Consider the following 26,121-nt stretch of genomic DNA (forward strand, 5'->3'; position numbering starts at 1 on the left):
AGGCTCACCGGGCCCTGGAAGCCCTCACCCGAGGCTGAGCCTGCCCAGGGGTACAGTGACACTGGCCCCTCGGCCGCTGGCCCAGCCGTGCCCTCTGGGTGCTGAGCTCACACCTACACGGGCCACCGCAGTTAACGGATTCCTGTTCTGAGTAAAAGTCACCTCCCCCAGGGAGCCCTCCAGGCCTCCCTCTGCCTCGCCCCCACCACGCTCTGCCCATCTCTGCCACCCGGGGAGGCGTGGGAGCTGTGCCAGGGTCTCTCCCTGCCCTGGCCCCGTGGGGAGACCGTTCTGGGGGCCCTCGCGGGGGCACTGGCGCCCAGGCCCGTACTTGAGGATCTTCAGGGGGATGGAGGTGTCCTTCACGGCCACGATCACGCCCCCATGGTCCAGGTACAAGACGTGGTGCTCCTCCTCGAAGGCCTGCAGGAGAGGGGGCGGGGCCTGAGTGGGGCGGGGCCTGAGTGGGGCGGGGCCTGATGGGTGGGCGGGGCCTGAGGGGTGGAGGCGGAGGCCTGAGGGATGGGAGCAGGGCCTGAGGGGCAGGGTGGGGCCTGAGTGGGGGGCAGGGCCTGAGGGTGGGGGGCCCCTGGGTGGGGCGGGGCCTGGTGGGGGTGGGGCCGGGCCGGGCTGTGGACACTGGCAGGGCCCTGAGTGGGGTTGGGGGTGCCCGGCGGGGCCTGAGCGGGGTTGGGGGCGCCAGTCTGGAGCAGCGCTCTCAACGGCCTGGCTGGGGTTGTGGGCAGCAGCCAGGCCCCCGAGGGCACGGCCGCTCTCGGGTCCGCGTGCCCCTAGGCCGGTCTTTCTCACGCACACAGAGTGTGTGGGACTCGGGGTGGGGGGTGGATGCGGCACCGTGCCAGCAGCCTGGACACCCGGACCACGGACCCCCATGGTCAGGACAGAGGTCAGGCCAGAAACCGCCGGAGAGCGCAGACGCCTGGCCGAGACCCCCGCATCTTAGGAACGGGGGACAGCAGCAGAGCTGGGGGCCCCCAGACTGAGCCCCAGCACCCCGCCCTGCACCCCACCAGAACTCCCAGTGGCCCCCGTGTCCCTGGAATCCAGCGCCAGTCTCTCCGTGGCCTTCAGGACTCTGCAGGAGGGGCCCTGCCCGCCCTCCGCGCAATCCTCCCAGCGGCTCTGGTCTCCTCTCCCGGAGCCTGCCTCAGGGCCTTTGCACACGCTGCCTCCTGCCTGCCAAGCTCTTCCCGACATGTCCTGCTCGTGGTCAGCCTCACTGGCGTTGCCCACTGCTCACAGGACAGCCCCAGGAAGCCCTTGTGCAGACGGGGGGGGGGGGGGGTGAGCGGCTGTGGCCCAGAGCCCCTCTGGGGAGGGCTGGCCCACAGAGTGATGGGCCCCTGTCTCGAGAATGTTCCAGAAGCTGGACCCCTCCACCGAGAATGTGTTGGCAGGACCCCTGGTGGCCAGGGAAGCGAGGCTGCCCCGAGAACGCCACGGCCAGTCCTGCGTCCCCGGGCCTCACGCGTCCTCCCTTGCCCCGTGTCCAGCTCCCGTGGGAGCCGACTCTGCCGCCTGCTGGGTCAGGGGTGGGGCTGCAGACACCAGGCAGTGGGTTTCTCGGAGCCTGATGGCTCTGCAGCCGGCTTCCCACAGGATGGAGCTGGCCGAGCTGAGTGGGGCGTGGCCGGGGCCGTGTGGACACTCAGTGTGGGGCCGCGTGGACACTGGCCCCTGCAGCCAGCTGTCTCAGGACGGACAGGACGCTGGCAGTGCCCGCCCCCGGGACGGTGGGGGCTGCCGTGGCTTGGATACTGGCGTGGGTGCCTGGCAAAGCCGCGTGTGCGAAAGGCGGGGTCCCCAGCGTTGACACTGGTGGTTCAGGGTCAAGGGTGGAGATGACCCCACAGTGGTGTCTGGGGGGGCCCCTGCACGAGGACCCGGGGCCTGTCTGTCTGCTTCCTGGCTGGCCCTGTGACCCCCGTCAGACACCAGACCAATGGGGCCGGGACCCCCCAAGCCACCCCCGTCTGCAGGCAGCTCCCTCAGGGACCCCGAAAACAGCGCTGCTCCCCTCGGCCGGGCCCTGGTGGTGGCGGCTCTGGGGTTTTCCACGCTCCCCGGCGGGTGGGGGGGGGCAGTCGGGCAGCCCCGGCCCCACTCCCCCTTCCCTGCGTCCCGGTGCTGAGCCCCAGCCTGGGGTCCCTCAGCACTTCCTGGCCGGGTTGTAGGGCCCCGGGCACTGGGGTTCCCAAGGCTGCGCTGATTACAGACTCTGGGGTTCCGCTCACAGAGGCCGCTCAGCTCTGCGCAAGCCGGACACGCTGGGATGCCCCTCTGCCCCCCGCCGTGGCCTGGCTCCCTGCCCCCCGCCCAGGCCCAGCGCCTCCTCTCGCGAGACCCAGGACACCCTCCTCCGCCTCCCCGGAGCCCCACCCCGAGCCGCTGCCACTTCCCAAGGGCACGGGCATGTCCCAGGCCGGGTCCAGGGAGCCTCCGTGCGGATCTGACCCCTGAGCAGCCAGCTTGGCCAGAGCGCCGGCCGGGCTGCCTCGGGTGTCCCGCTGGGTGGGGAGCTCGCCCGTGTCGCCTCCTGTGGTCTGGCGGGGGGTTGGGGGGTGACCTCGCGGCGTAGCAGAATAGAAAGATCCCCCTCCGGTAGCCTCCACTGCCCTTTTCAAACTTCCCGTTCCCCGCATGTCATTTGCATGTCATTAACAAATGTCAGGGCCTCGCCCGCGCGGCAGGTGCACGCGGCAGGGTGGGATTAGCGCATCGGCGGGGGAGCCGCTGGGGCCGGTGCTCAGGCGTGCAGGCGCCGACCCGAAGCAGGAAGCCCACTCTGTTAGGGGGGCCTCTCGGGTGGCTCTGCGAAGGCGGAGGACCCGCGTCCCCGGGGGCCTCCCTGCCCACGCCCAGAAAGAGCCGGGGCAGAGGCGGGGTGCCAGCCAGGGCCAGGAGCCTGGAGCCCCAGCAGAGCACAGGTGCCTGCGACGGCAGCCCAGACCCCTGCCGAGGCCGGCGGTGGCGCTCAGAGCGCTGGTGGGGGACCGCCCCTCCCTTCACCTCCTGCCACGCTGCTGCGCCATGCACGCCCCAGGCACCCCCCCCCAGCCCTATCCCCACGCCCAGCAGCCACCCCTGCCAGAACCCTGGGCGTCACGGCTTCGGGGGACCGCCCCGCCCTCGGTCCCGGCGTTGACCTTTCTCGGGCATCAGCGGGACACGTCTGCCCAGAAGTGTCTCTGGCACGTGGCATTCCCACCAGCAGCCACCGAGCAAACGGCCCGGCCCGGCCCGGCCCGGCCCAGCCGCTCCCAGGTGCACCTGCCACCGGAGGAGCCGGCCGCAGCCCTCATCGGCCCCTCACCCAAAGGCCTCTGGGACAGGAGGGGCCGGCAGAACGGACGCCTCTCCTGGGAGTCGGGGTGGGGGGAGCGGGCAGCCCAGGCCCTCCCCCGCCCTACCTGCCGCCAGGTGCGCCCGCAGTCCGACGTGATGTACATCTCCTCCTTATACTCCACCAGCTGCGAGCCCAGGTTCCCTGGCCCAGAAGACAAGGAGCACATCGCTCTGAGGGGCGGCCACTTCCTGGTGGCTCTCGCCCAGGAGGTCCCCACAGACAGGTCCCAGGCCCAGGGTGCTGAGAAGGCGCGGCCGGGCCTGAGAGCCATGCTCAGGCGGGGGCCCCAGGCAGGCGGTGGTGGGGGCGTGGCTCAGGGACAAGGGTGTGGCGGCGTGGCCAGGGCCGGGGGCGGGACACGCAGGCCGCCTGTGTAGAGGCCCCGGGCAGGCGGTGTGGGGGCACTGCAGGTGCCCACTGAAGGCTTTGCTGAGTGGACACTGGGTGGACGCCAAAGCCGACATCCGGGGGCGCCGCCACCATTTCCAGGCCCTTGTGCCCGGGCCGGGGCTGGCTGGGTCAGTCATGGCCCGAAGGCCGCCCAAGGGTCTCAGGCCGATGGCGTGGCCGTCACCGGGGGATCCTCCTCTCACAGGTGAGGAAGCTGAGCCCAGGGAGCACCAGCCCCGATCGGAGCTCCCCGACCGCCAAGTGCCAGGGAACCGCCGCGGCCACCAGGGGGCGCTGGCCTCCCGGAGCAGCACTGCAAGGCGCCCTGCACGGGTACCTGGCAGGGACCTGGGGTCGGGGGACCGGGAGGATGACCCTCGTGTGGCTCCCCAGGGGCCCCTGCCCTGAGGGCCCTGTCAGTCACTTGCCACAGGGGCCCTTATCTGCGCGACACTTGCAGAAGTACTTTACGTGGAGTCAGGTTTAGAAATTGTGAGAAAATCCCAAGGGAGCCGGCTGGCCTCGGATGAACCGTCAACAGGTGCCCTCCGAGCAGAGCGAGCGCGAGCCCCCGTCAGCTCTGAAGTCCGCCACCACCGCCTCCCTCCAGCCGCCCACCCGCCCACACCCAGCCATCCGTCTGTGCACCCACCTCCCACCCCGGGTCCAGCCACCATCGGCCCGCCTGGCCATCCGTCCACCCACCCACACCTCATCCATCTGTCCACCTATCCATCCATCTGTCCATCTTCCCACTCCCTCACCTGTCCATGCATTCACACATTACCTGTCTGTCCATCTACCTGTCCGTCCATCCATCCATCATCCATTCATCCACCCACCCGTCTACCCACCACCTATCCATCTGTTGACACATTACCCATCTGTCCATCCATCTATCGTCCATCCAACCATCCACCCATCTGCCTGTCCACCTGTCTATCCATTCATCCACCACCCGCCTGCCCACCTGGCTATCCGTCCCCCCACCCATATCTCACCCATCTGTCCATCCACCCACCCGCCCACCTATCCATCCATTCATGCATCACCCATCTGTCCATCCATCTATCATCATCCATCCATCTACCCACCACCTATCCGTCTGTCCACCCGTCCATCCATCCATCCACCCACCGAGCAGCACACACAGAGGCCGCCTGCACGCTCACGGCAGCACCTACCTGCGCCCATGATGAGGCCCGGGGCCGTGTCCTTGGTGTGCACGGTGCCCGACACGTAGGGGTTGTCCGCCCAGCGCAGGTGCAGGTGCAGGTGGCAGTCGGGCTGCGAGGGCAGAGAAGGAGGCCGCGTCCTTAGCAGAAGCTGGCCTGAGGGGCCGGTGCTGCGGCACGGCGACACCTGCGTGGCCGCCATCTTCCTGCTAATCGGGCCTGGGAAGGCCTTGACTGACGGCCAGGCACCCGGTCCCTGCCGTCCACACAGGAGGCTGGGATGAGTTTGGGGCTCCCGGCCTCCGTGTGACCCAGCCAGGGCTGCTGTGGCCGACGGGAGAGAATCAGCAGGTGGAAGCTCACTCGCTTTCTCGCGTGTGCCTTATAGATGAATGCGTAATTAAGTAAATAAATATTGATTAAAGCCCCCTCAGCCAGAGGTCAGACGCTCCCCTGTGGCTTTTCTGGGGAGAAGCAGGGTCTGCAGGGGTGCATGGGGGGAGCAGGTGGGCGGATGGGGAAGGACGAGGACAGCTCCAGCCCAGCTGGGGCCGTGTTGGGGTGGGGCGGGCCTTGGGGGTGGGGCGGGGCCACGTGGAGGCGGGGCTGGCTGCAGGGGGCAGGGCTGGGCCACAGTGGGGCAGGGCAGGGCCACGTGGGGGGCGGGGCTGGCTGCAGGGGGCAGGGCTGGGCCACAGTGGGGCAGGGCTGGGCCGCACGTCCACCAGGACTCAGCAGGTGCACCCTAGCACGTGCCCGACTCCCTAGTCGTCTTCTCGTGCCTCGGCTGTCTCCGTGGGAGCCTGTCGGGGCTGCTCCCAGGAGGAAGTGAGAGGCACAGGGCACACCCTGCCTGGCAGTCTCCTGGCTGGGCCCCCCACAGCTCGGGGGCACAGGTGACGCACGCAGCTGGGGACAGACCGTCGCGCCGCGTGTTTGTGGGGGAAGCCGAGGCCCACTTCCCTCTGGGACCCCTCCCCACCGCAGCCAGAGGGTCCTCCTGTGACGGGCGCCCCGGGCGGGCACTCACGGGCTCGCAGTGGGTCGGCCGCCCGTTCATGTCGGTGCTGGGCGGGCGCAGGAGGTGCCAGTCGCGGCCCTTGTTGTAGGTGATGAGGGTCGTCACCTTCCCGCCGACGTTCTGGTTCGCCAGGAAGACCCCTTTCACCCCTCTGACCTGGGCGGGACAGGAGGATCAGGACCCCGGGGAGCCCAGCACGCGCGGCTCCCCGCCCCCGCCCCGCCCCAGCTGACCGGCAGCTCCGCCCGCTCCCAGGCCGCAGGCAGGGCCCCGGCGTCAGCGGGGAGCAGAGCCCTGGGGGCGAGGTGCCGGTCACCCCTCCACCGACTCCGAGCTCTGCGGCGCCTCCGCTCTGCCCTCCAGACAGCCGGTCCCGGACCAGCACGCCGGCCCTGGGGGGTGCGGGGACCCGGGTGGCCCGGGCACGCAGTGCCCGCCCCCAGGTCCCTGAAGGTCTGGTCCCATCACAGCCTTCACTCAGCACGAACACAACACGTGCAGATCTCGGCGCTTGAATGTCCCGACCTCACGCCGGGAGCAGGACCCGAGCCAGAGCCCGCTTTCCTGGCGAGGAACGGCGCCACCACGCCGGGTGTGGCAGGGACTCTGGGCTCCACGCCAGGGCGGCCTGCGCTCCCCCAGGCTCTGCTGGGTCTGCAGGAGACTGGGAGAGGTGAGAGGGGCATGGAAGTGCGTGCATGTGTGAGAGCACGCGTGCAAACAGGTGGGGGCACGTGAAGAGGCACGTGTGATCAGGGTGTGCACACGTGTGTGTGAAGGGGCACGTGTGTGCAGTGTGTGCGGACACGTGTCAGTGTGATGAGGCATGTGTGTGTGCACTGTGCATGTGTGGACACGCAGGTGAGTGCATGTGAAGGGGCACATGTGTGCAGTGTGTGTGGACACATGTGTGTGTGTGTCCCAAGGCATGTGTGTGCAGTGTGTGGACACCTGGGTGAGTGCTGTCCTGAGGCATGTGTGTGCAGACACATGTGTGTGTCCCGAGGCATGTGTGTGCAGTGTGTGTGAACACGTGTGTCTCGAGGCATGTGTGTGCAGTGCGTGTGAACACGTGTGTGTCCTGAGGTGTGTGTGTGTAGTGTGTGTGTGGACATGTGTGTGAGTGCTGTCCCGAGGCACATGTGTGCAGCATGTGGACACGTGTGTGAGTGTGTCCCGAGGCACGTGTGTGCAGGGTGTGTGGACACGTGTGTGTGTCCCAAGGCATGTGTGTGCAGTGTGTGCAGTGTGTGTGGACACCTGTATGAGTGTGTCCCGAGGCACGTGTGTGCAGTGAGTGTGGGACAGCCATTTCCAGGTGACGAGCCCGAGGCTGGGGCGATGCAGGCACTGACCGAGCACCGCTGGGGCTCAGCTCGCAGGCGCCGGCTGCCGCGTTCCCGCCATGGACGGTGACAGCCTTGGGCTCAGAGCCCCACTTGAGCCCACGGGCAGGGGGTCCTCAGCTCACACGAGGCAGGGGGAAGGGGACACCAGGGACACAGCTAGGCAGGGGCAGCTGCCCCCCCCCAGAGCCCGAGTGTGGGCAGGACGCTGGTTCCCGGGCCTGCTGCTGGGGCGTCCACAGTCTTGGAACCCCGAGTCTCCAGGGGGTCTGCCCGACACCGGCTCTGAACGAGGTGGCCCCAGGTCACTGCCTGCTCCCTGCTGTTTGTCCCGGGGCTGCTGGGGGCCGAGTGTGACTGTCCCGCTCTCGGTTCTGGGCCCCCAGTCGGAGACCGGGCACTCCCTGCCCTGCCCTGGCCAGCCCTCCACCCACGCCCTGTGCACCCAGGTGCTGCCGGGAGCCCCCAGGTTCCTGCTCCGTGTGTCCCCAGGGCGGGACCCAGAGCGTGGCCCATGGGACACATGGGACCCAGAGCGTGGCCTGTGGGACACACGTCAGGGACACACAGTGTGGCCCTGAGCTGCTCCCAGCCCCCCCTCGCACTCTGCCCACCACCCACAGTGACTGCGCCTGCCGGACTGGGCTGGGACCTGCCCAGTCCCCTCCTCAGTCACACCGTGACTCTTGGGGGCAGGGAATGGCTCCAGCTGCTGGGGGAGGCATGGAGCCGGGCCACCTCCGCTCGGGAGCCTCTGCCGCCCCAGGACCCAGCGAGGCTGCGTGGTCGGGGCCTCGGCACGCTCAGGGCACACAGGCTCGGGGAGGGGCAGGCAGCAGAGGAGGGGGCGCCCGGGGGGACAGGGGCCCTCGGCATCGAAGCTCCGGGGACGGCCCTGCCCGGAGGCCCCATGGGCAGGGCCGGGGAGCACCCACCTCCAGGACGTCGATGAGCACGCTGTCCTCGGCCTGGCGCGAGCTGCGCACGTCCTCCAGCACCAGCGCGTAGCGCACGCCGCGGGGGTCCGACTGGTACAGGTTGTAGGTGTCTGTCTGGTGCCACTCCTGCACCGCCACGAACACCTGGTTCCCGTCCGTGCTGATCACCTGCAGGTCCTGGGGGCGGGCAGGGGGTCAGCCGCGGCCGAGGGGGCCGGAGCAGCCTCGTCCCCTCCCGCCCCGCACCTCGGTGCTGGTCCTGCTGCCCGGCAATGGGGACCTCGCCCAGGGGCCTGGCCCCATGGTCTCCCTGGAGGCGCCGCTGCTTAGCCCCCGACGCGTGGCTGGCGCTGGGCCAGCAATGACCGGGCTAGCCAGGATGAGGGTCTGGGCCCCTCGGAAGCTGACCCAGGACCTGCAGCACTGTCCCGAGGGCCTGACCTCAACCCTCGGGCACCCATGTCGGGGTTTCCCTGCGTGTCACGGGGTGTTCTGGCTGTATGGGGGAGCACCACCCTGTGCTACCCTGGGTGTGGCGGAGCCTCGCCCGCCGGGGACGCCTTGTTCAGTCCCTGGAGCGGCATGGCGTGGTCACCCTGCCTGCTCAGGGTGTATGGGTATACGCATAAATGCACATGCATGGTGTGCATGTGTGTGCATGCGTGTGCACGTGTGCATGCATGGTGTGCATGGTGCATGCTTATGTGGGTGGATGGGTGTGCATGTGTGTGCATGTGTGTATGTGGAGCCGTCCCCGGGGTGCAGCAGACAGCTGCGGTCCCGCCACGCACCCCCACCAGTCTGGGGAAGCTCGGGGTCATCACTCCCTCAAACCCCTCCTGCCCCTTCCTCCTCCTCTTCCTCCTCCCCTTCCACTTCCTCTTCCACCCCTCCTCTCCCCACCGGCGTCACCCCAGTTCCTGGTGGCCCCCCGCTGGTGGCGGGGGCTCCCTGGGCTGGGCTCTCACCAGTGTCTCTTCCCCTGCCCCTCAGCACCAGGATGCCCGGTCTCCGGTTCTCTGCCCGCCCTCCGTCGACGCCTCCACTCCCACTCTCTCGCTCCCACCCCTCTCCGCCTTTCCCGAGCCCCCACTCCTGCCCCTCGTCGCCGCTCTGCCGCGGCTCCTGCTCTGCGCACGGCAGGGGTATCTCCCCAAGTGCCCCTTGGGTTCCCCGGGCGTCTCCCGGCCCCGGGGTTGAAGCCTCTGTCCGGTGGGACTGCCAGGCACTCCTCCTGGGACCCCCCCAGGGCTGTGGTGCTCCCCATCTCCCTGCATGCCCACCGTTTGTGGGGTGAGACAGGGCAGAAGCAGCCCCGCATCTGAGGCCAGGCAAGAGCCAGGCTCTATGAGCGAGGAGCGGTGTCCCCCCACCCACCCGCCCAGTTGAGCTCGCGTGGCACGAGGTCCCCTGGGGGCGGCCTGGGCCCCTCGGCCCGCAGTTCAGCTCTGAGTCTCACGGGCCCCTGGGCTGGGGTGGTGGGGAGGGAGGCCCCGCTGAGCCCCTCTGCTCTGTGATGTCATGCAGAGGGGGAGTGGCTGGGGACCGAGGCACAGACCAAGCGGGGTGTCTGACAGGCGACTGGGATGCACCAGGCCCACGGGGGACCTCCACAGAGCAGGTACATGGGAGCCACAGGGGGTCTGGCCAAAGAGGAGGCACACGGGAGCCACGTGGGAGCCGGCCACAGAGCAGGTTGTGGGAGCCACGTGGGAGCTGGCCACAGAGCAGGTGTGCGGGTGCCATGTGGGAGCCGGCCACAGAGCAGGTGTGTGGGAGCCACGTGGGAGCCGGCCACAGAGCAGGTGTGCAGGAGCCACGTGGGAGCCGGCCACAGAGCAGGTGTGCGGGAGCCACGTGGGAGCCGGCCACAGAGCAGGCGTGCGGGAGCCACGTGGGAGCCGGCCACAGAGCAGGCGTGCGGGAGCCACGTGGGAGCTGGCCACAGAGCAGGTGTGTGGGAGCCACGTGGGAGCTGGCCACAGAGCAGGTGTGTGGGAGCCACGTGGGAGCTGGCCACACAGCAGGCGTGCGGGAGCCACGTGGGAGCTGGCCACAGAGCAGGCGTGCGGGAGCCACATGGGAGCCGGCCACAGAGCAGGTACACGGGAGCCACGTGGGAGCCGGCCACAGAGCAGGTGTGCGGGAGCTCTTACCTTGGGCAACGCGTACTTGGGCAGCTTCATCAGGACGAACTCGTTGCGCCGGTAGGAGACGTAGTATTTGGTTCGGTTCATGGCGGTCGCCTGGCAGGGGGAAGCACAGTTTTAAGGGGCTCGGTCCCCGCGCGCCAGGTGCTCGTGACTGAGACACACGCTGTGCGCAGCCGGGGATGCCGTCTCCTCCGTGGAGCCCTGCGGGGGGGCCTCCTGGTCACCCCACCCCCACGCCCGCCTGTCACTCAGCCGCACGTGCAGACCGGGACGGCGCCGAGACTTCTCCAGGCCACTCCGCCCGGAGCTCTCCCGGCCCGAGCAGGCAGCTCTGCAATGCTGCCGGCCGGGGTCCTGGCGGGCCCTGGGGCCGGGGGAGGCAGGGCAGGCTTCCTGGAGGAGGCGACACAGTCCAGACAGACAGGAGCAGGCCCGAGCAGCCTCCTTGCTCCTGTAGAAGTTTGCATTCCCTGGGGAGCCATGCGCGGACATGCCCGGGGCCCACTTCCGCCAGACGTGGTGGCAAGGACGCGCGCCCCACCCCCTCGCTGTGGCGTTCAGCAGAGAGGGACGGGGCCTCCGAGCTCTGCTGCCCTCCCGCCTCCAGGCTGCACGAGGGAGGGGCTTGGGAGTGCCAGCAGCCCCCCAAGCAAGCAGCACCCAGAGCCCAGGGGCCGCTCTCCTCCTCCCGAGCCTGCCCCCCCCCCACCCCCACAGCCTCCCAGAACCACCGGGCTCCCGCAGCCGCCTCCACCGCGTCCGCGCCGCGCACCTTGAAGAAGATGTAATCGTCCTGCACCGTCAGGGAGCCGGGGTCCACGGGGGCCACAGATGGCGCCACCAGCGCCTGCTCCGAGCAGTTGTGGATGTGACAGGCGACGTACCGGGCACCTGCGGGAGACACCGGCCCGGCCCGCCCGGGCAGCATGAGACGCACAGGCTCAGCCCCCAGCGGCAGGGGCGGGGGCGGGCATCGTGACTGCTGAGCCCGGCGCCCCCAGGGTCCCCGGCCCGCCCACACGCTGTCCCTCCCTCCCTCCCTCAGGTGCAGGTGGGCTTGGGGAAGCGGCCGGAGGGTGGGGGGAGAAGGGAGTGGCAGGGGGACCGAGTGCCACCCCCCATCCCCGCCAGAGTGTCTTCCATTGGGACTTCCAGGCTGGGGCTGGGGCAGAGGGTGGGTAGGGGGCAGGGCCATCCTGGGCCCATTTCCTGGCCGCTGGCTGAGGTCCTCCCCCGGGGCTGGGTCAGCGAAATGCTGGGTGCACTCGGCCGCCCCTCGTCCTGGCCACGGCCTGAGCATCGTGGGTGACAGCAGCCCTGCTGGGTCCCAGCCCCACGCCCTCCGCGCAGTGGGGGACGGGTCTGGGTTTGGACGTGGACCTGGGCCTGGCTCTCATGGTCACCAAAGCAGCAACAGTGACTGCCCCTGCCCCAGGTCCAGGCGGGGTCAGGAGCGTGAGGTCTGAGCCGGCGGGGGGGGGGGGGGACCCTTCTGCCAGGCAGCGGCACCCGCCCACCACTGCTCCTCCCATTTACAGGCTGGGAGACCGAGGTGCCTCGGCCGCAGTCACACGGGCTCCACCCTGCCGGGTGCTGGTCCAAGCGTGGCCTCTGCGGGAGTCCCAGCAGGGCAGGCACACGGGTCTGCAGGCACCTGGGGTCAGCGACTGCCAGGACCCCGTCCGCCCGCCAGGCCAGGTGCCGTGTGGTCACCTGTGTGTGCCCAGCACGGTCAGCACTGGCCTGGCCCAGCGGGAGTGTTTGCTGAGTGAAGGGACAATCTATGGGTCCTCCCAGCTCTGATGTTCTAGAACCTTCCATGGTTCAGCCAGTGCTCCCCCCCGAGGAGCAGAGAGGGCCTTCCTCATGGCGTGCACACGGCAGGGTCCCTGGGCAGTGCTGGGGCAGCCGGGCGCCTGCCTGTCCCCAGGGCTGGGAGCACTCGGCACCCAGGGCCGGACACATGGCCCTGCTGATGGCCTTGTCCCCTGGAGCATGGCTCCTGCCCTCCACTCATCCCCAGATGGGAAACGGGAACCTCGGAGCGCAGGCCCCGCCTCCCCGCTTACCTCCGCTGAGGTCCCGGGCTTCCATGTGCACCAAGTCAGGGTCAGCGTCCACCCCAGACACAGCCCTGGAGAGGAACGGGCCGAGATTGGCTCCAGGGATACAGCTCCCAGGCCACCTGCCCTGGGCTGGGGGTGGGGCCTTACCAGGGACCGCCCACTACATTTGCAAAGGGGGCTCAGAGGCGCCCAGCAACCTGCCCGCGCCTCCCAGCCGCGAGAACCTGACCGAGATTCGAGCCAGGCCCTGGGCTGAGCTGGGCGCCCTGGGGAAGACTCTCCGCCGGCCCCCGGCCCTGCCCCTGCCAGCGACCCCAGTCCTCCTGCGGGGCTGCGGGCTCTGGTGAGGGCCGTGCGCCCCCGCCCTGCACTGGGCAGTTTGCACCAGGCTCTCGGCCCGTGTGCCGGGCGGACGGCACGTGGCTGCCGGGGCCCCGCTTTGCTCTTCACGCCAGGGCAGACTCCCGGGACCTGACGACCAGGTGCCACCGGGGGTCCCAGGCTCCTGCACGGGTGCACCTGGCCCTGAGCCTCGAGTCCCACTGCTGCCCCGGTGACGGCCGGTCCTCCCAAGGCCGCTCCAAGGAAGGCCCTGCTTTCAAGGAGAGGTGGCCCCTGTGTTGGACAACAGGAGGGGAGGTGTGGTGGGGGCTGTGCCAGGCCCAGGGCCCCGAGGAGGCAGAGGTTCGGCCCCATCCCCTTGGCGACACCCCCCCCCCCCGCTTCCGGCTGCCCTGCAGGTGGAGTCACCGCCTGACCTCCCAGGTAGGGTCGTGCTCATCAGAGGCCAGGGTCAGATCCCGAGCCTGCCATACACAGCGCGTCCCCTGCACCTGTCTCGCAGGTGGGCCGCTGGCCAGACCACGAGGGGCTGCTTGCTCCCACTCCCACCCGGCGCGTGGGGACCCGAGGCTCAGCGAGGTCAAGCACACATCCAAGGTCACACAGCTAACGGGCCACAGGTCCACCACCCCTGTCGGCACACACCGCCTTGCTAGCCATGCATGGCTTTACCACAAAATGTCGCGGCAGCCACGGAGCTGCGGCTCGGTGGTCCCACCCTCCTGTCCACAGTCTCAGCAGCCCCCACCCTAGGCACCCCCTGAGCCCACGCAGGCTGCCCCGCCCAGGCGGGGAGTGGCTGGACGGGGCCCGGCGTGTGAGCCCCGGCCACTCCCGGACCATGGGCAGCAGTTCTGCCGGGTTTAGGCGGCGCCCCTCCTGTGGCGCCCAGGAGCCAGGGACAGGGCCCAGGCTGGCACCGCGCCCATGGCAGGGGCCCCACTCACTCCCGTGCTCAGGTCACACCCGTGCCCATCACCTGTGTCCTCACAGACTCGACACCCACACTATGGGCCGGGGACTGAGGACGCGGCATGGACAAGACTCGGCCTCTCCCTCTAAGCACAGACCGGGGGAGGCTCCGTCACCACCACCTGTCCATCTGTCTGTCCACCCGTCCATGCATCCACGTCTGCCCCACCCATCGACTCATCTGTCCATCCGTCCGTCCATCATCCAATCACGTGGGCAGGCATCCTCCCATCCTCCTGTCCATCGTCTGTCCATCATCCAATCACGTGGGCAGGCATCTGTCCTCCCATCCACCTGTCCATCCGTCTGTCTGTCATCCAATCATGTGGTCAGGCATCTGTCCTCCCATCCACCTGTCCATCTGTCTGTGCGTCATCCAATCACGTGGTCAGGCATCCGTCCTCCCATCTGCCTGTCCATCTGTCTGTCCTTCATCCAATCACGTGGGCAGGCATCCGTCCTCCCATCCGTGCGTCTGTTCCCCATCATCTGCTCGTCCATCTATGCATCTGTTCTTCTGTCCACTCGTCTACCCACCATCCGTCTACCCACCCATCCGTCCATCCATCCATCCGTCTACCCACCATCCGTCTACCCACCCATCCGTCCATCCACCCATCTGTCTACCCACCATCCGTCTACCCACCATCAGTCTACCCACCCATCCGTCTACCCACCATCCATCTACCCACCCATCCGTCTATCCATCCATCCATCCGTCCATCCGTCCGTCTGTCCATCCATGGGCAGGCATCCGTGAATTTACTGAGCTCCTATTCTGTGCCTGTCCTGGGCTGGGGCTGGACGTGGAGAGGGCACCGGGCAGTGGCCCCTGTCCTTAGGAGGTTCTCACTCTGGTCAGAGGTCAGAGGTCAGCCTCAGACACATGGATACAGACAGACCCCCACACACACACATGGACATGGAAGGAACCACGCCCCAGAAACATGGACACGGACAGACCCCCCCCCCCAGAAACATGGACATGGACAGACTCCCCCGTACACACACACAGACCACTACCCTCAGACACAGGCACGGACAGACCCCCACCACATGGACAGATCTCCCCACTCCAGACCACCACCCTCCAACACACGGACAGACTCCCCCATATACATACAGACCACCACCCTCAGACACACGGACACAGACTCCCCCATGCACACACACAGACCACCACCCTCAGACACACGGACACAGACAGACTCCCCCATGCACACACAACCACCACCCTCAGACACACAGACATGGACAGACCCCGCCCTCCATCTCTGGCCGGGTGGGCTCGCTCATTCCACACGTGGCTCCTTGGCCTGGCCTGGGACCCACACAGCCCTGGACCGAGCAACGCCCTCGCCGCCTGCTCCCCTCCCCCACCCTCCCCCCGCTGCCTGCCCCGCTGTGAGCCCGGGGGCCCTGGCATCCCCTGGCCCAGCAGCTGGGGGCCCGGCAGGGGACTTCAGCGACCCCACCAGGAAGGACCTGCTTTCCCTCGGCAGTGACCACTTCTCCTCCAGGCAAAGGGCACGGACACCAGGGGCTGGGGAGCCGGGCAGCCGGGCAAGGACAGGAGAGCCGGGGAGCCGGGGAGCCAGACCCCGCCGGTGCCGGCAGGAAGCTACCAACAACCACGGAGCGGGAGGGGAGGAGCGATTTCGTCAGCGTCTCCGGTGCAGACGGGGCTGTGGCCTGGTGGGCAGGCCTGGGCACCCGTGAGAACGTGAATGAGAGAAGGCACGAGTGTGCACACGCGTGTGCCTGTGCATGCATGTCTGTGCAAATCTGCTACGTGCACTATTTGCATAGATTGCACAGGTGCATACACGCATGAACATAGGTGCACATGCACACGCGTGCACTATTCGTGGGTGCATACGTGTGCACGTCTGTGTGCACCAAGAAAGGGGTTTTACCAGAACTGGTAGGGCCACAGCTGGGGGAGGCACCTGTGGGCTCCTGGACTTTGTCTACTGTCCAGTGGCCGGGCACCTTGGCCGAGGGCTCACCCCTCACGCCCGCACCCGACACACACGTCTCACGCATCGGAGTTTCTTTGTTGGTGTGCCAAGGCCAGCGCGCTGCCCCTGTCGGGGTCCACGGCGCCACGCGCACCCTGCCCAGGAGCTGCCCCGCCCTGCTTGGCTCCTCTGCGGTCCGGGGTTGAGGGCGCGTCTGGGACAGGTCCCTGCCGCCCACGGCACACAGCAGTGGCAGAGCAGGGTGACGCGCCGGCTCCGGCGGGGAGCCCAGGCCCCGGTGGGGCAGCAGGGCCCAGGGGCCAGAGGCCACGCTAGTGAGGCGGGCAGGGGCTGGGAGGAGGGAGGCCAGCAGCAGCCCACTATGCGCCGGGCCCTGAGCTGGCCCCATGCAGCCCACTATGCGCCGGGCCCTGAGCCGGCCCCGTGCAGCCCACTATGCGCCGGGCCCTGAGCCGGCCCCGTGCAGCCCACTACGCGCCAGGCTCTGTGAAGGCCCCGTGCAGCCCACTATGCGCCGGGCCCTGTGCAGGCCCCGTGCAGCCCACTACGCACCGGGCTCTGTGCAGGCCCCATGCAGCCCACTACGCGCCGGGCCCTGAGCTGGCCCTGTGCAGCCCACTACGCACCGGGCTCTGTGCAGGCCCCGTGCAGCCCACTATGCGCCGGGCCCTGAGCCGGCCCCGTGCAGCCCACTATGCGCCGGGCTCTGTGCAGGCCCACTATGTGCCGGGCCCTGAGCCGGCCTCGGCTTGGCCTGGGCTGGGGAGGGAACGGGGGCTCAGGGCGGCCCCTGCTGCGTGTCGGGCCACACTCCTGGTTCACGGTGCAAACCTGGGTCTGAGCCCCCGGCCTCCACCATTCCAGACGCCACCCCCCCCCCGGACGAGGAGGGCACAGGGCTGGGGGCCGAGGCAGGGAGGGGCCTCCCGCTGCCCGGCGGACGGGGCTCTCACCAGAACACGTGGTCCTTGGCCACTCGCTCCCGCAGAAGCGTCCACTTCTTCCCCAGGTCGGACGACACGAGCAGCTTCGGGAGGAGAAGAGAGCTGGGTCACGTGGTCAGGAACAGGTGCACGGAGGCGGCGGCGGCCACCGCAGGGGCTCCCGGGGGTGGGGAGGGCAGCCTGGCCGCGCAGACGCCACACGAGGCCCTGCACCGACCCCGGGAGGCTGACGGCTGGCGGGGGAGAGGGCGCCACCAAGAGCCAGACCCACCCACAGGGCAGCTGTGGGAGCCAGGGGATGAGGGTGAAATCCAGGGAGACCTCCCAGGGGAGGTGTGCTGAGTTAGGCGAGCAGCAGGAATTCTGTAACCCCTGTGAGGGGCAGGGGCCAGGAGGGGGTGGGGTCCACCACAGGGGCCTGGCTCAGGTTTCAGGGCGCATGCTCTGTGGCCAAGCACTGGAGCTTCTAAATATAATTTTGTCTTTTTGAAAATGATTGATTGATCGATTTGACAGAGAACAGGGTGTCTTCCCTCCACTGGTCCACTCCCCACAGGCTGCATCGGCCGGGCTGGGCCAGGCTGAAGCCAGGAGCCCCGTCGGTGTCTCCCACGCGGGTGCCGGGGCTCACGCTGCTGCCTTCCCGGGCCATAGCAGGGAGCTGGATCGGGAGTGGAGCAGCCGGGACTCGAACCAGCACTCACACAGGATGCCGGCGGTGCGGAGGGTGGCCCTGCCACTTCCCTGCCTCAGTTTCCCCTCTGTAACATGAGCCGCCAGCCGTGATGGCTCAGGGCGGGTCTCAGGACACCGGCAGGCTGGCTCCTGGCGGGCTCCACCACGCACAGCCCTGTGGCCCCGTTCCCAAGCCGCTCTGAGCCGGTTTCCCTGGGCATCTGGGCCTCACGAGGGCAAGGAGCCCAGGTGCCCTGTGAGGCCGGCGGCATGGGGCCAGGCACGGAGCAGAGCCCGGCAAACACCCGTGGTCAGAGCCACGGTGCCGCTTCACACTGCCTCCCAGGGACACACTGGGGGGGGGGGCTGGGGGGCGTCGGGGGGCCAGGTGTGGCCCGGGCCCTCTGGGGCACTTCTGCCAGCAGCAAGGCCCCGGCCCAGCTGAGCCCCGCCCCCTGTGTCCAACCGTGGCTCTGTGGGAGCTGCCACAGCGCTGCCTCCAGCACGTGGCCGTGGCCCCAGTGGCGGCGGGACCCCAGCCCCTGAAGGGCACGTGCGGAAGCGCCTGAAGCCCCTCCCCCAGCCCTCCCAACACCTCGGGAGGCTCCGCCACCCCTGCACCCCCTTCCTGCTCACTCGCCCGGCCCGACCGATCGTTCCTGCCGCGGCTCCCGGGGCTCCCACAGAAGCTCAGGGTCTGAGGACTGGGGAGCCCTGAGGGGGGTGCTGAGGCTCGGAGGGCGGCTGGGCACCAGCACGGGGCCACTGAGCCCGCGGCTCCGCCCACCCCATCGCGGGGGCTCCTCCCCTTCCTGCCTGTCACGGGGCCCGCTTACTGAGGGCTGGAGGGCCCTGGAGGGGTGGGGGCTCCCTGCGTCGCTTTCTCGTGTGGTCCTCCTATGGCTCTGAAGTTATATTAAAACACTAACACCCACCCACCCCGGTCTGAGCCAGTCTGTCCGTGGTCAAACCTCCTCCTCCAGGCAGTCCTCCCAGCTTGCCCACCCAGACGAGTCCTCCCTCCCTTACTGGTAGCTCTGAGCTCTGGTCGGTTTCTCCCAGTGCTGGGAGCGGGAGAGGCTCTCGGCGGGGAGTGAGGTGACTCCTACGGTGAGTCAGCCACGCTCTAAGAGCAGGCGCCCGCGACCCTGCCAGCAAGCGGATCTGAGCAGAGAACCCGGGCTGCTCGGACCCGCACCAGCAGAGGGGCTGCCAGGCCAGCTGCAAGGCACACCTGGGCACAGAGGGCTGGCGGGAGCCAGGCTCCGTCCAAGCAGGAGTCTCACCTTGGAGGGGCTCGGCGGGTGCCCGCTGGGTAGAAGTCGCTCACCCACCCATCTAGGCAGCCATCAGCCCCCACCATCCACCCACCTGCCACTCACGTGTGTCCCCATGCATCTGCCCGCTCCCATCCACAAACCACGCCCACCCACCAATCGTCCCATCCGCCACGCCAACCGCCCATCCACCCACCCCCGTGCACCCGGTCAGCCAGCAGCCCACCCCCTGCTCATGGCGCTTCCCCTCGTCTGTCAGCCCGTGTCCCCACCAGACCCTCCGTCCACCCCGTCCACACAGCCCACCCACTCAGTGTCAGCCTGCTGCTTCAGAACGCCGTGGTGGAGACGACGTGCGGTGCCTGCCGGAGCGGGAGTCAGCCCGGGCAGACACCCCACAGCAGCGCTGACACTGCGCACTGCACCGCGGGCCACGGCCGCCACGCACGGCCGCCACACGCTGCCAGCTCATCACGGCCACCCACACGTCAGGCTACCCACTGCCACCTCCTCCCTGCCACCGACCCCTCCCTGCCACCATCTGCTCACTGTCACCTCCTCCCTGCCACCGTCCCCTCCCTGCCACCGTCCCCTCCCTGCCACGCTCCCCTCCCTGTCACCGTCCCCTCCCTGCCACCGACCCCTCCCTGCCACCCTCCCCTCCCTGTCACCCTCCCCTCCCTGCCACCGTCCCCTCCCTGCCACCCTCCCCTCCCTCCACCGTCCCCTCCCTGTCACCCTCCCCTCCCTCCACCGACCCCTCCCTGCCACCGACCCCTCCCGGAGTAGATGAGACCCTCCGTCACCTCTGCCCCCGCACCTGCCTCCCCCCTCGCTCACTCCCCCGACGCGGACGGCACCGAGGACCAGGACTCGTGTGCGCGCGTGGCGGCCGTGGGCCAGGCCCTCCCGCCGGGCGGGGCACTCTCCCGGTGCCGTGAGGCCCGCGGCCCCGAGCTGCACCTACCTTGCTCTCCCGGGTGTAGGCCAGCACCTTGTCCTCGTCCCTGGGGTGGAAGATGAGCGTCTCCACGGAGAAGGGCACCTGCTGCCTCTGGAAGCTGGCGCCCTCGTCCGTGCTCACGAACAGGCTCTGCTCCCGGTCGCTGAGCGAGGAGCTCACCAGGACGATCTGGGGGGAAGGGCAGCGTCACCACAGTGCCCGGGAAGGCCCCGGGCCTGGGCGCCACGTCGGCGGGGAGAGACCAGCAAGACCGGGACGGAGGCACAGGACGGCTCTGCCCGGGCAGCCGCCTCCTCCAGGCCGCCCGCCCGGGACGGCCACAGGACTCTGCAGAGCCAGCACTGTGCCCGCCTCACAGCTCCCTGTTGGCTGAGCGGGGCCCACCAGGCAGTGTGCAGTGTCCCCTGTCCCTGGCCTGGCCCCACTGTCCATGCTGCAGGCCACAGGAAGGCTTTGCAGGTGAGGAGAAAGGTGGGGCCAGCGAGCCCAGGGCCACCCGTACCGAGAATGACCCACACCCAGGGCCACCCATACAGAGAATGACTCACACCCAGGGCCACCCATACAGAGAATGACTCACGCCCAGGGCCACCCATACAGAGAATGACCCACGCCCAGGGCCACCCATACTGAGAATGACCAGTGCCCAGGGCCACCCAGAGAGAATGACCAGCGCCCAGGGCCACCCAGAGAGAATGACCAGCACCCAGGGCCACCTGGTCCCTCACCCCCTGGAGCACGGTGGGGAAGGCTGGCCCCTCCAACCGCACCCCGTGGGTCTAGCCCCCACCTGCCGAGACTCCCCTTGGCTCCTCCCACACCATGCAGACGCGATCCCCCAGGGGCCCCCCTAGGCCCTGGCAGGCCCGGCCTCCCTCTGGCCTGCTGGCCTCCTGTGTGCCCTGTGGGCTCCGGCTGGCCACTCCCCAGGCCCCACTCAGCCGGAGATCCTCAGTGGGCCCTCCTGCCCCGGGCTGGGGTGAGCACCCAGCCCCAAGGCCACCTGCCTTCCTTGGGACTGTCACCCTGGGGGACAGAGGCCCTGTCTGTGGTCACAGCGACCCTCCCTCCTCACCCCCTCCCTGCAGGGCTGGGGCTGCACCGTTTGCTGAGCGAATGCATGAGTCGTCCCTGGGGAGGACGGGCGAGGGGCACTGTCTCCCGGGAACCTGGTTCCAGTCCAGGCCGGTGCAGCCCCAGGCGAGTCCACCTCCCATCCCGTGCCTCAGTTTCCCTGTTGGTGAAATGGGGAGAATGACAGCAGCGCCTTCTGCGGGTCCCTGGCCTGGAGCGAGCGCAGGGACAGCTGGGGGCCCTCGGCACAGAATGCGGGGCGGGGGGGGGGGGACTCTCCCTGTGCCATCGCCACCTCTGTGGCTCCAGGAGATGCAGGCACAGGAGGGCAGAGCGGTGCTGTCACACAGGGCCCAGGAGGCGGCGGCGAGCAGCACGGGCGAGCAGGGGGCGGGCGCCCCTCGGCCTCAGCCTCACCGAAGCCTGAGCTGTCTCTGGAGGTCAGTTTAGCACCCGGAGCGTGAATCAGGGTCGCACACGGCACCCGCCTCCCGGGAACAGCGATCGGGGGATCGGCTTTTTCTTTCCGGGCGGTCGTCGTGGGCTGCCCAGGAACGTGAGCTGGCCCCGGCAGCACAGAGCCCTCCCCTCCCCCGCAGCGGGCAGAGGCGCGTTCCAGGAGAGGGGTCGCGGGGCCCGGGGCGGGGCCCATGGGCGGGGCCAGGGACTGCTGCCCGCCTGCCTGGGGAGACGTGACGCGCTCAGGGAAGCAGCAGGGCGGGGGACACCGGGAGGCCCAGCCACGGGGCCGTGGTCACGCAAGAAGGGGATATGGCTCCCGGGCTGGCGCCTCCAAGCCACAGGGACAAACAGGAGGGCGGCTTGCGGGCCAGGCGGGAGGTGCTTAGGCCGTGGGCGGTCCCCAGGTGGGGGTGGGATTTCCTGTGCGATGGTCCCTTCTAGCAGCCTGGGCTGGGCTTCCTGGCTCTCCCAGCGGGCCCTGTCTCCCCACAGCCTCTGCCGCTGCAGGAGGTGGGACCCCAGGCCCCGCCCACCTTGGACCCTGAGCCTCCTCTGGGATTTGGCCATGTCCTGGAAGGTGGAGCCCCAGGAGGACACGAGGGCCCCGAGTGTGGCTCATGTGGGCAAGACCCCAAACCCCCTGTGCCTGTCCACGTAGCTCAGATGGTCCCTTCTTTTTAACATTATTCAAAAGGCAGAGTGGCAGAGAGAGGGAGAGAAGGGGGTGGGGGTGGGGGAGGCCTTCCATTTGCTGGTTCACTCCCTGAATGCCCACAACGGCCAGGGCAGGGCCAGGCGCTTCTTCCGGGTCTCCTACACGGGTGCAGGGGCCCAAGGACTTGGGCCATCCTCCACTGCTTTCCCAGGCCACAGCAGGGAGCTGGATCGGAAGTGGAGCAGCCGGGACTCGAACCAGCGCACATGTGAGATGCCGGCTCCCAGTGTCAGCCCCCGCCCCTGCCCCATTTGCAGAACAGTGAGACCAAGGCCTGCCTGGGCAATTCAGACTCAAATTCAAATTTTCCCAAACAACAAAAAGACCGCGTGTGAGGAAATGAAATTGTTCCCTCCCAGTCTCCTGGGGACCGCCCCAGCGCCGCCGGCCTCTCATTCACTTCTGGTATCTGCTCGGCAGGTGCGCCTCGCATGAGCCGAGTCTGTATACACCGAAGGTCCTTCCCCTTGGAAGGAAACCTGTCCACCCAGGCTCGTCCCAAAGGCCCCCTCCTCCAGGAAGCCTTCTGGGATGTGGCGTCTACCCCACTCCTTCCCCTGCCGCCAACCCAGTGCCCTATGCATCCACGTGGTGGCCTTTGTCTGGGTCGCTGGGCAGAGCCCGCGCCTTCCCTGTGGTCAGATCCGGCCCAGGACGCAGGCCCTGTCCAGACGTAGGTGCCGCAGGGCCCGGGCACAAGGGCGGCGTGCCCACCACAACGGGCTCGGGTTTTCCCTGCCAGGCGGCGCCAGGAAGCCCGAGTTCTGGCCGGGGGCCGGGCAGCTGCCTCAGCCGCAGTGTTTGGCCTCCGAGCCGGGTGAAGCCGCGGGCGGGGACGGCGGGCGACAAGTGCTGACAAGGGGAGAGGGGCCGGTGCGGAGAGAACAAGTCAATTAGCGCGGAGGCTCGGGCTGCCCGCCCAGGCTGGGAGCCAGCTCTATTTTGAGCGGTGTATTTTTACCGCTTCCCATTCCGGGGAAACACGTGGCACCGGCGTGAGGCTCTGGGGCACGGGAGGCTGTGGCGTTCGGAGAGCGGGGGTGGCGGATGTGCTTCCTGGGAATCTCAGAAATGGCTCGCTGACTGCAGGGCCCGGCTTGGCCAGAGGCAGGTGCCGGCCCGCTCGGCCAGCCTCTTCCTTCACAGCTCACCTGCCAGGCAGGCGCAGCACCCCCAGGGCGAGGCGTCCCCGCACTGCCAGCCAGGCAGCTGACAGACACGCAGCCCGAGGCAACAGACTCGGAAGAGTCCAGAAAGAGCCCCCCAATCTCAAAGACTGCAGAAGCCGGCAGGACCGTCCCGAGCCTTGGGCACGGGTTTCTGACCAGAAGGGGGAAGGCCAGGCTGTGGGGCCCCTTCTTCGAGATCACAGAGGGCTCTGACACACAGGTCCCCGTCCCCAGGGCTCTCGGTGGGAGCTGGTGTGGGAGGGGGCTGGGCAGGTGGGGCTGGGCAGGTGGGGGTGGGCAGGTGGGGGTGGGCAGGTGGGGGTGAGCAGGTGGGGGTAGACAGGTAGAGGGTGGGCAGGTGGGGCTGGGCAGGTGGGCTGGGCAGGTGGGGCTGGGCAGGTGGGGGTGGGCAGGTGGGGCTGGGCAGGTGGGGGTGGGCAGGTGGGGGTGGGCAGGTGGGGGTGAGCAGGTAGAGGGTGGGCAGGTAGAGGGTGGGCAGGTGGGGGTGGGCAGGTAGAGGGTGGGCAGGTGGGGCTGGGCAGGTGGAGGGTGAGCAGGTGGAGGGTGGACAGGTGAGGGTGGACAGGTGGGGGTGGGCAGGTGGGGGTGGGCAGGTGGGGTGGGCAGGATAGGCCTGAGCTGGCACTCAGTCCCTGCCTCTCCTGGAGCCCTGGACACCCTGCTCGGGCTCCCCAGGAGGAGCGGACAGCACCCCTGCCTACCAGGGCAGCTGCGCCCATGTGGGTCCCTGTGCCCGCCGGACATCCGCCTCCTCCGGCCACACTGCCTCTCCGCACGCGGCTCCCCCCCCCCCCCGCTCCTCCGAGGGTGGGGCCCGCGCCCCAGTCTGCTGCAGCGAGGCCCGCACGCCGCGGCTCTGCCTCCCCCGGGAGAAGATACAGGGAGCGAAGCCTGGGCTGGGGCTCGGGGCCGGCACCGACCCTGCACCGGCGTGGGGGGGGGCGTTCTCAGTCTCCCCTCTGCCCAGGGCAGCCCCCGCGGTCCCCACTCCTGGCCCCAGGACCAGGGTCGTCATCCTCACATTTCTGTCTCAGACTCTCGGAAGCTCGGCCCGAGGGCAGGAGAGGCGGCGGGGAAGCAAACGCAGGCCCCGGTCCCAGATTAGAATCCGCCTGGAGCCACCATTGCCGCCGGCACCAACGCCAGGTGGCAGAGCGGAGTGCGGGGCGCTACCAGGGCCGGGTGGGGGAGCTGGGGCGTGGCCTTGAGCAGCCACTGCCGCTGTCCTCGGCTTCCCACTGGAGACCACGCCCCCTCCTGCCCTGAGGGTCCCAGTCACCCACCGGGATCTGTCACAGACACTCGAGGGCCGGCCGTCCTCGCCTGTTCTCTCTTCAGGCGGCAAGAGCTGTTCTGGGGGCGGCATGGGCACCTGGATTTCTGCCCGCAAAGACCAGCCTGGCAGAGCCCTCCAGGCCCGTGGCTCTCCCACGACCAAACTGCTCACGTGGCCACCACGTGGCCTGCCTGCCAGCAAGGCCAGGGCTGCTGCCACCCTCCACGCCCTGCGGCACCTGCACGTCCTGCCTGGGAGTGGGGTCGCTGTGCCTGGGATGCCCGTGGCAGACGCAAGAGGCTGGGCAGATTAGGAGGCTGTGGGGTGGCCAGGGGAGGTGGCCCCCAGGGGAGGTGGCCCCCAGGTGGGGTGGCCGGATGAGGGAACCAGAGACCTGCCTTAGGGCAGACCACGCAGCTGTCTCAGGTCCACGTTCAGGTTCGGTGAGGAGAAAAGAAGATGGGGCCACGGCCACGCTCCAAGCTCCTGGCTGTGCAGGGGTGGACGGCAGGGCCGCTCCCAGGGGCGGGTCAGTGTGGGAGTGACCAGGGTGGTGCGAGCCCCCTGTCGAGGTGGGGGCGCGGGGCTGGGGTCGGCCCGTGGGGCGGGGCCGGCTAAGAGCACTCTGCAGGGGCCACCTGGGGTGCACCCACACACGTGAGCCCTGGGGTCCTGGGATGGATCAACCCACGAGGGGAGGGGCCAACTGGAGGGGAAAAGCGGGAGGGCAGGGGTACAGTGGGTGACCTCGGCCGGCGAGGCCTGCGTGGACAGAGCAGAGTCAGGTCACCGCAGCACAGCGCGACACACGCCATCTTTCCACAAACCTCCTCCAGCCCTCGTGTGCACACAGAAACACACGCGTGTGCCGCCAGAAAACGCAAAGACCCTCGTGTGTGTGAAACACAGGAGACGTAACGGCCGGCAGAGGCCGGGAGCCCGACAGCGCCGCCCACGCCAGGGGACAGGGCCGTGTTGCAGCACTGCCGGCGGAGGCACAGGGCGGGCCCCCGGGGTCATCCCACACCACCCAGCCCTACACCCGGCCTCCGTGCACAGGCACCAGGGGCTCGCCCCCACCCTCGACTCCTTGGGGTGGAGGGCGCTGGTGGGTGGCGGCGATGGGGGCAGGCGTGGGTGGGCTCCTGTCACTCCTGCAGAGGAAGAAGCCACAGCCCGGAGGCCAGAGACACAGCCCGAGAGCCACGGCCCCCGCGCAGGCTGTGGCTCGGCCTGGGGTGCAGCCCCGCGGTGCCTCGGCGCCCGGCACACACGGTCATGGCACTGACTGTTGGCAGGGGACTGCTTGCCCTGTAATCACGGCAGATCGCCACAGCGCCCGGGAACCTTCGTACGTTCAACCACAAGGCAAACAGTCCCCGCTCGGTCTCGGGCAACCCAGGGCCTGGGCGGCAGTGACTAAAGACGGCAAACCTTGGTCCCGGCACTGATGCCTACAGGCTCGCCGGATAACCCCGCCGCGTTCCTGCCACGGGAGTCCCGCCACGCCCGCCCCCGGTAACTGCTGGGATCTCCGCTGTCCCGGGGGGTCTGCCGGGCCTTCACCGCATTTTGTTGGCTGCTGGGGACGTTTTTCAGTGGGGGCAGGGGGCCAGCCGAGGGTCCCTGGAGAGACCGCGTTTGGGTACATCGTCTGTTATCAGGACAGCTGCATTAACCACGTGCGATTAGATCAGCGAACAATTTGCTCCATTATCTGCCCCTGCCGGAGCACCGGATGGGGAGGGACCGTCTCGCTGCCTCCGGCTGTCTCGCCCACGGCAGCTCCGGC

At 68.9% G+C, this 26,121-nt stretch overlaps 1 protein-coding gene across 3 annotated transcripts in view; it reads right to left on the bottom strand.

Moving 5' to 3' along the window:
• Window positions 1-26,121, bottom strand: part of SORCS2 (sortilin related VPS10 domain containing receptor 2) — a 212,613-nt gene that overhangs the window by 17,655 nt on the left and 168,837 nt on the right. For all 3 annotated transcript variants that reach the window (XM_070069545.1, XM_070069546.1, XM_070069547.1), the window contains exons 4-13: window positions 19,616-19,780; window positions 16,706-16,779; window positions 12,460-12,524; window positions 11,163-11,281; window positions 10,394-10,483; window positions 8,235-8,414; window positions 5,963-6,109; window positions 4,942-5,044; window positions 3,432-3,508; window positions 332-423 (exon numbers count right to left, since the gene is read on the bottom strand). In XM_070069545.1, the coding sequence (XP_069925646.1) occupies window positions 332-423; window positions 3,432-3,508; window positions 4,942-5,044; window positions 5,963-6,109; window positions 8,235-8,414; window positions 10,394-10,483; window positions 11,163-11,281; window positions 12,460-12,524; window positions 16,706-16,779; window positions 19,616-19,780 (1,112 nt within the window). The remainder of the gene's footprint in view (window positions 1-331; window positions 424-3,431; window positions 3,509-4,941; window positions 5,045-5,962; window positions 6,110-8,234; window positions 8,415-10,393; window positions 10,484-11,162; window positions 11,282-12,459; window positions 12,525-16,705; window positions 16,780-19,615; window positions 19,781-26,121) is intronic.

Source organism: Oryctolagus cuniculus, chromosome 2 (assembly GCF_964237555.1).
Source record: "Oryctolagus cuniculus chromosome 2, mOryCun1.1, whole genome shotgun sequence".
Taxonomy (NCBI): Eukaryota; Metazoa; Chordata; class Mammalia; order Lagomorpha; family Leporidae; genus Oryctolagus; species Oryctolagus cuniculus.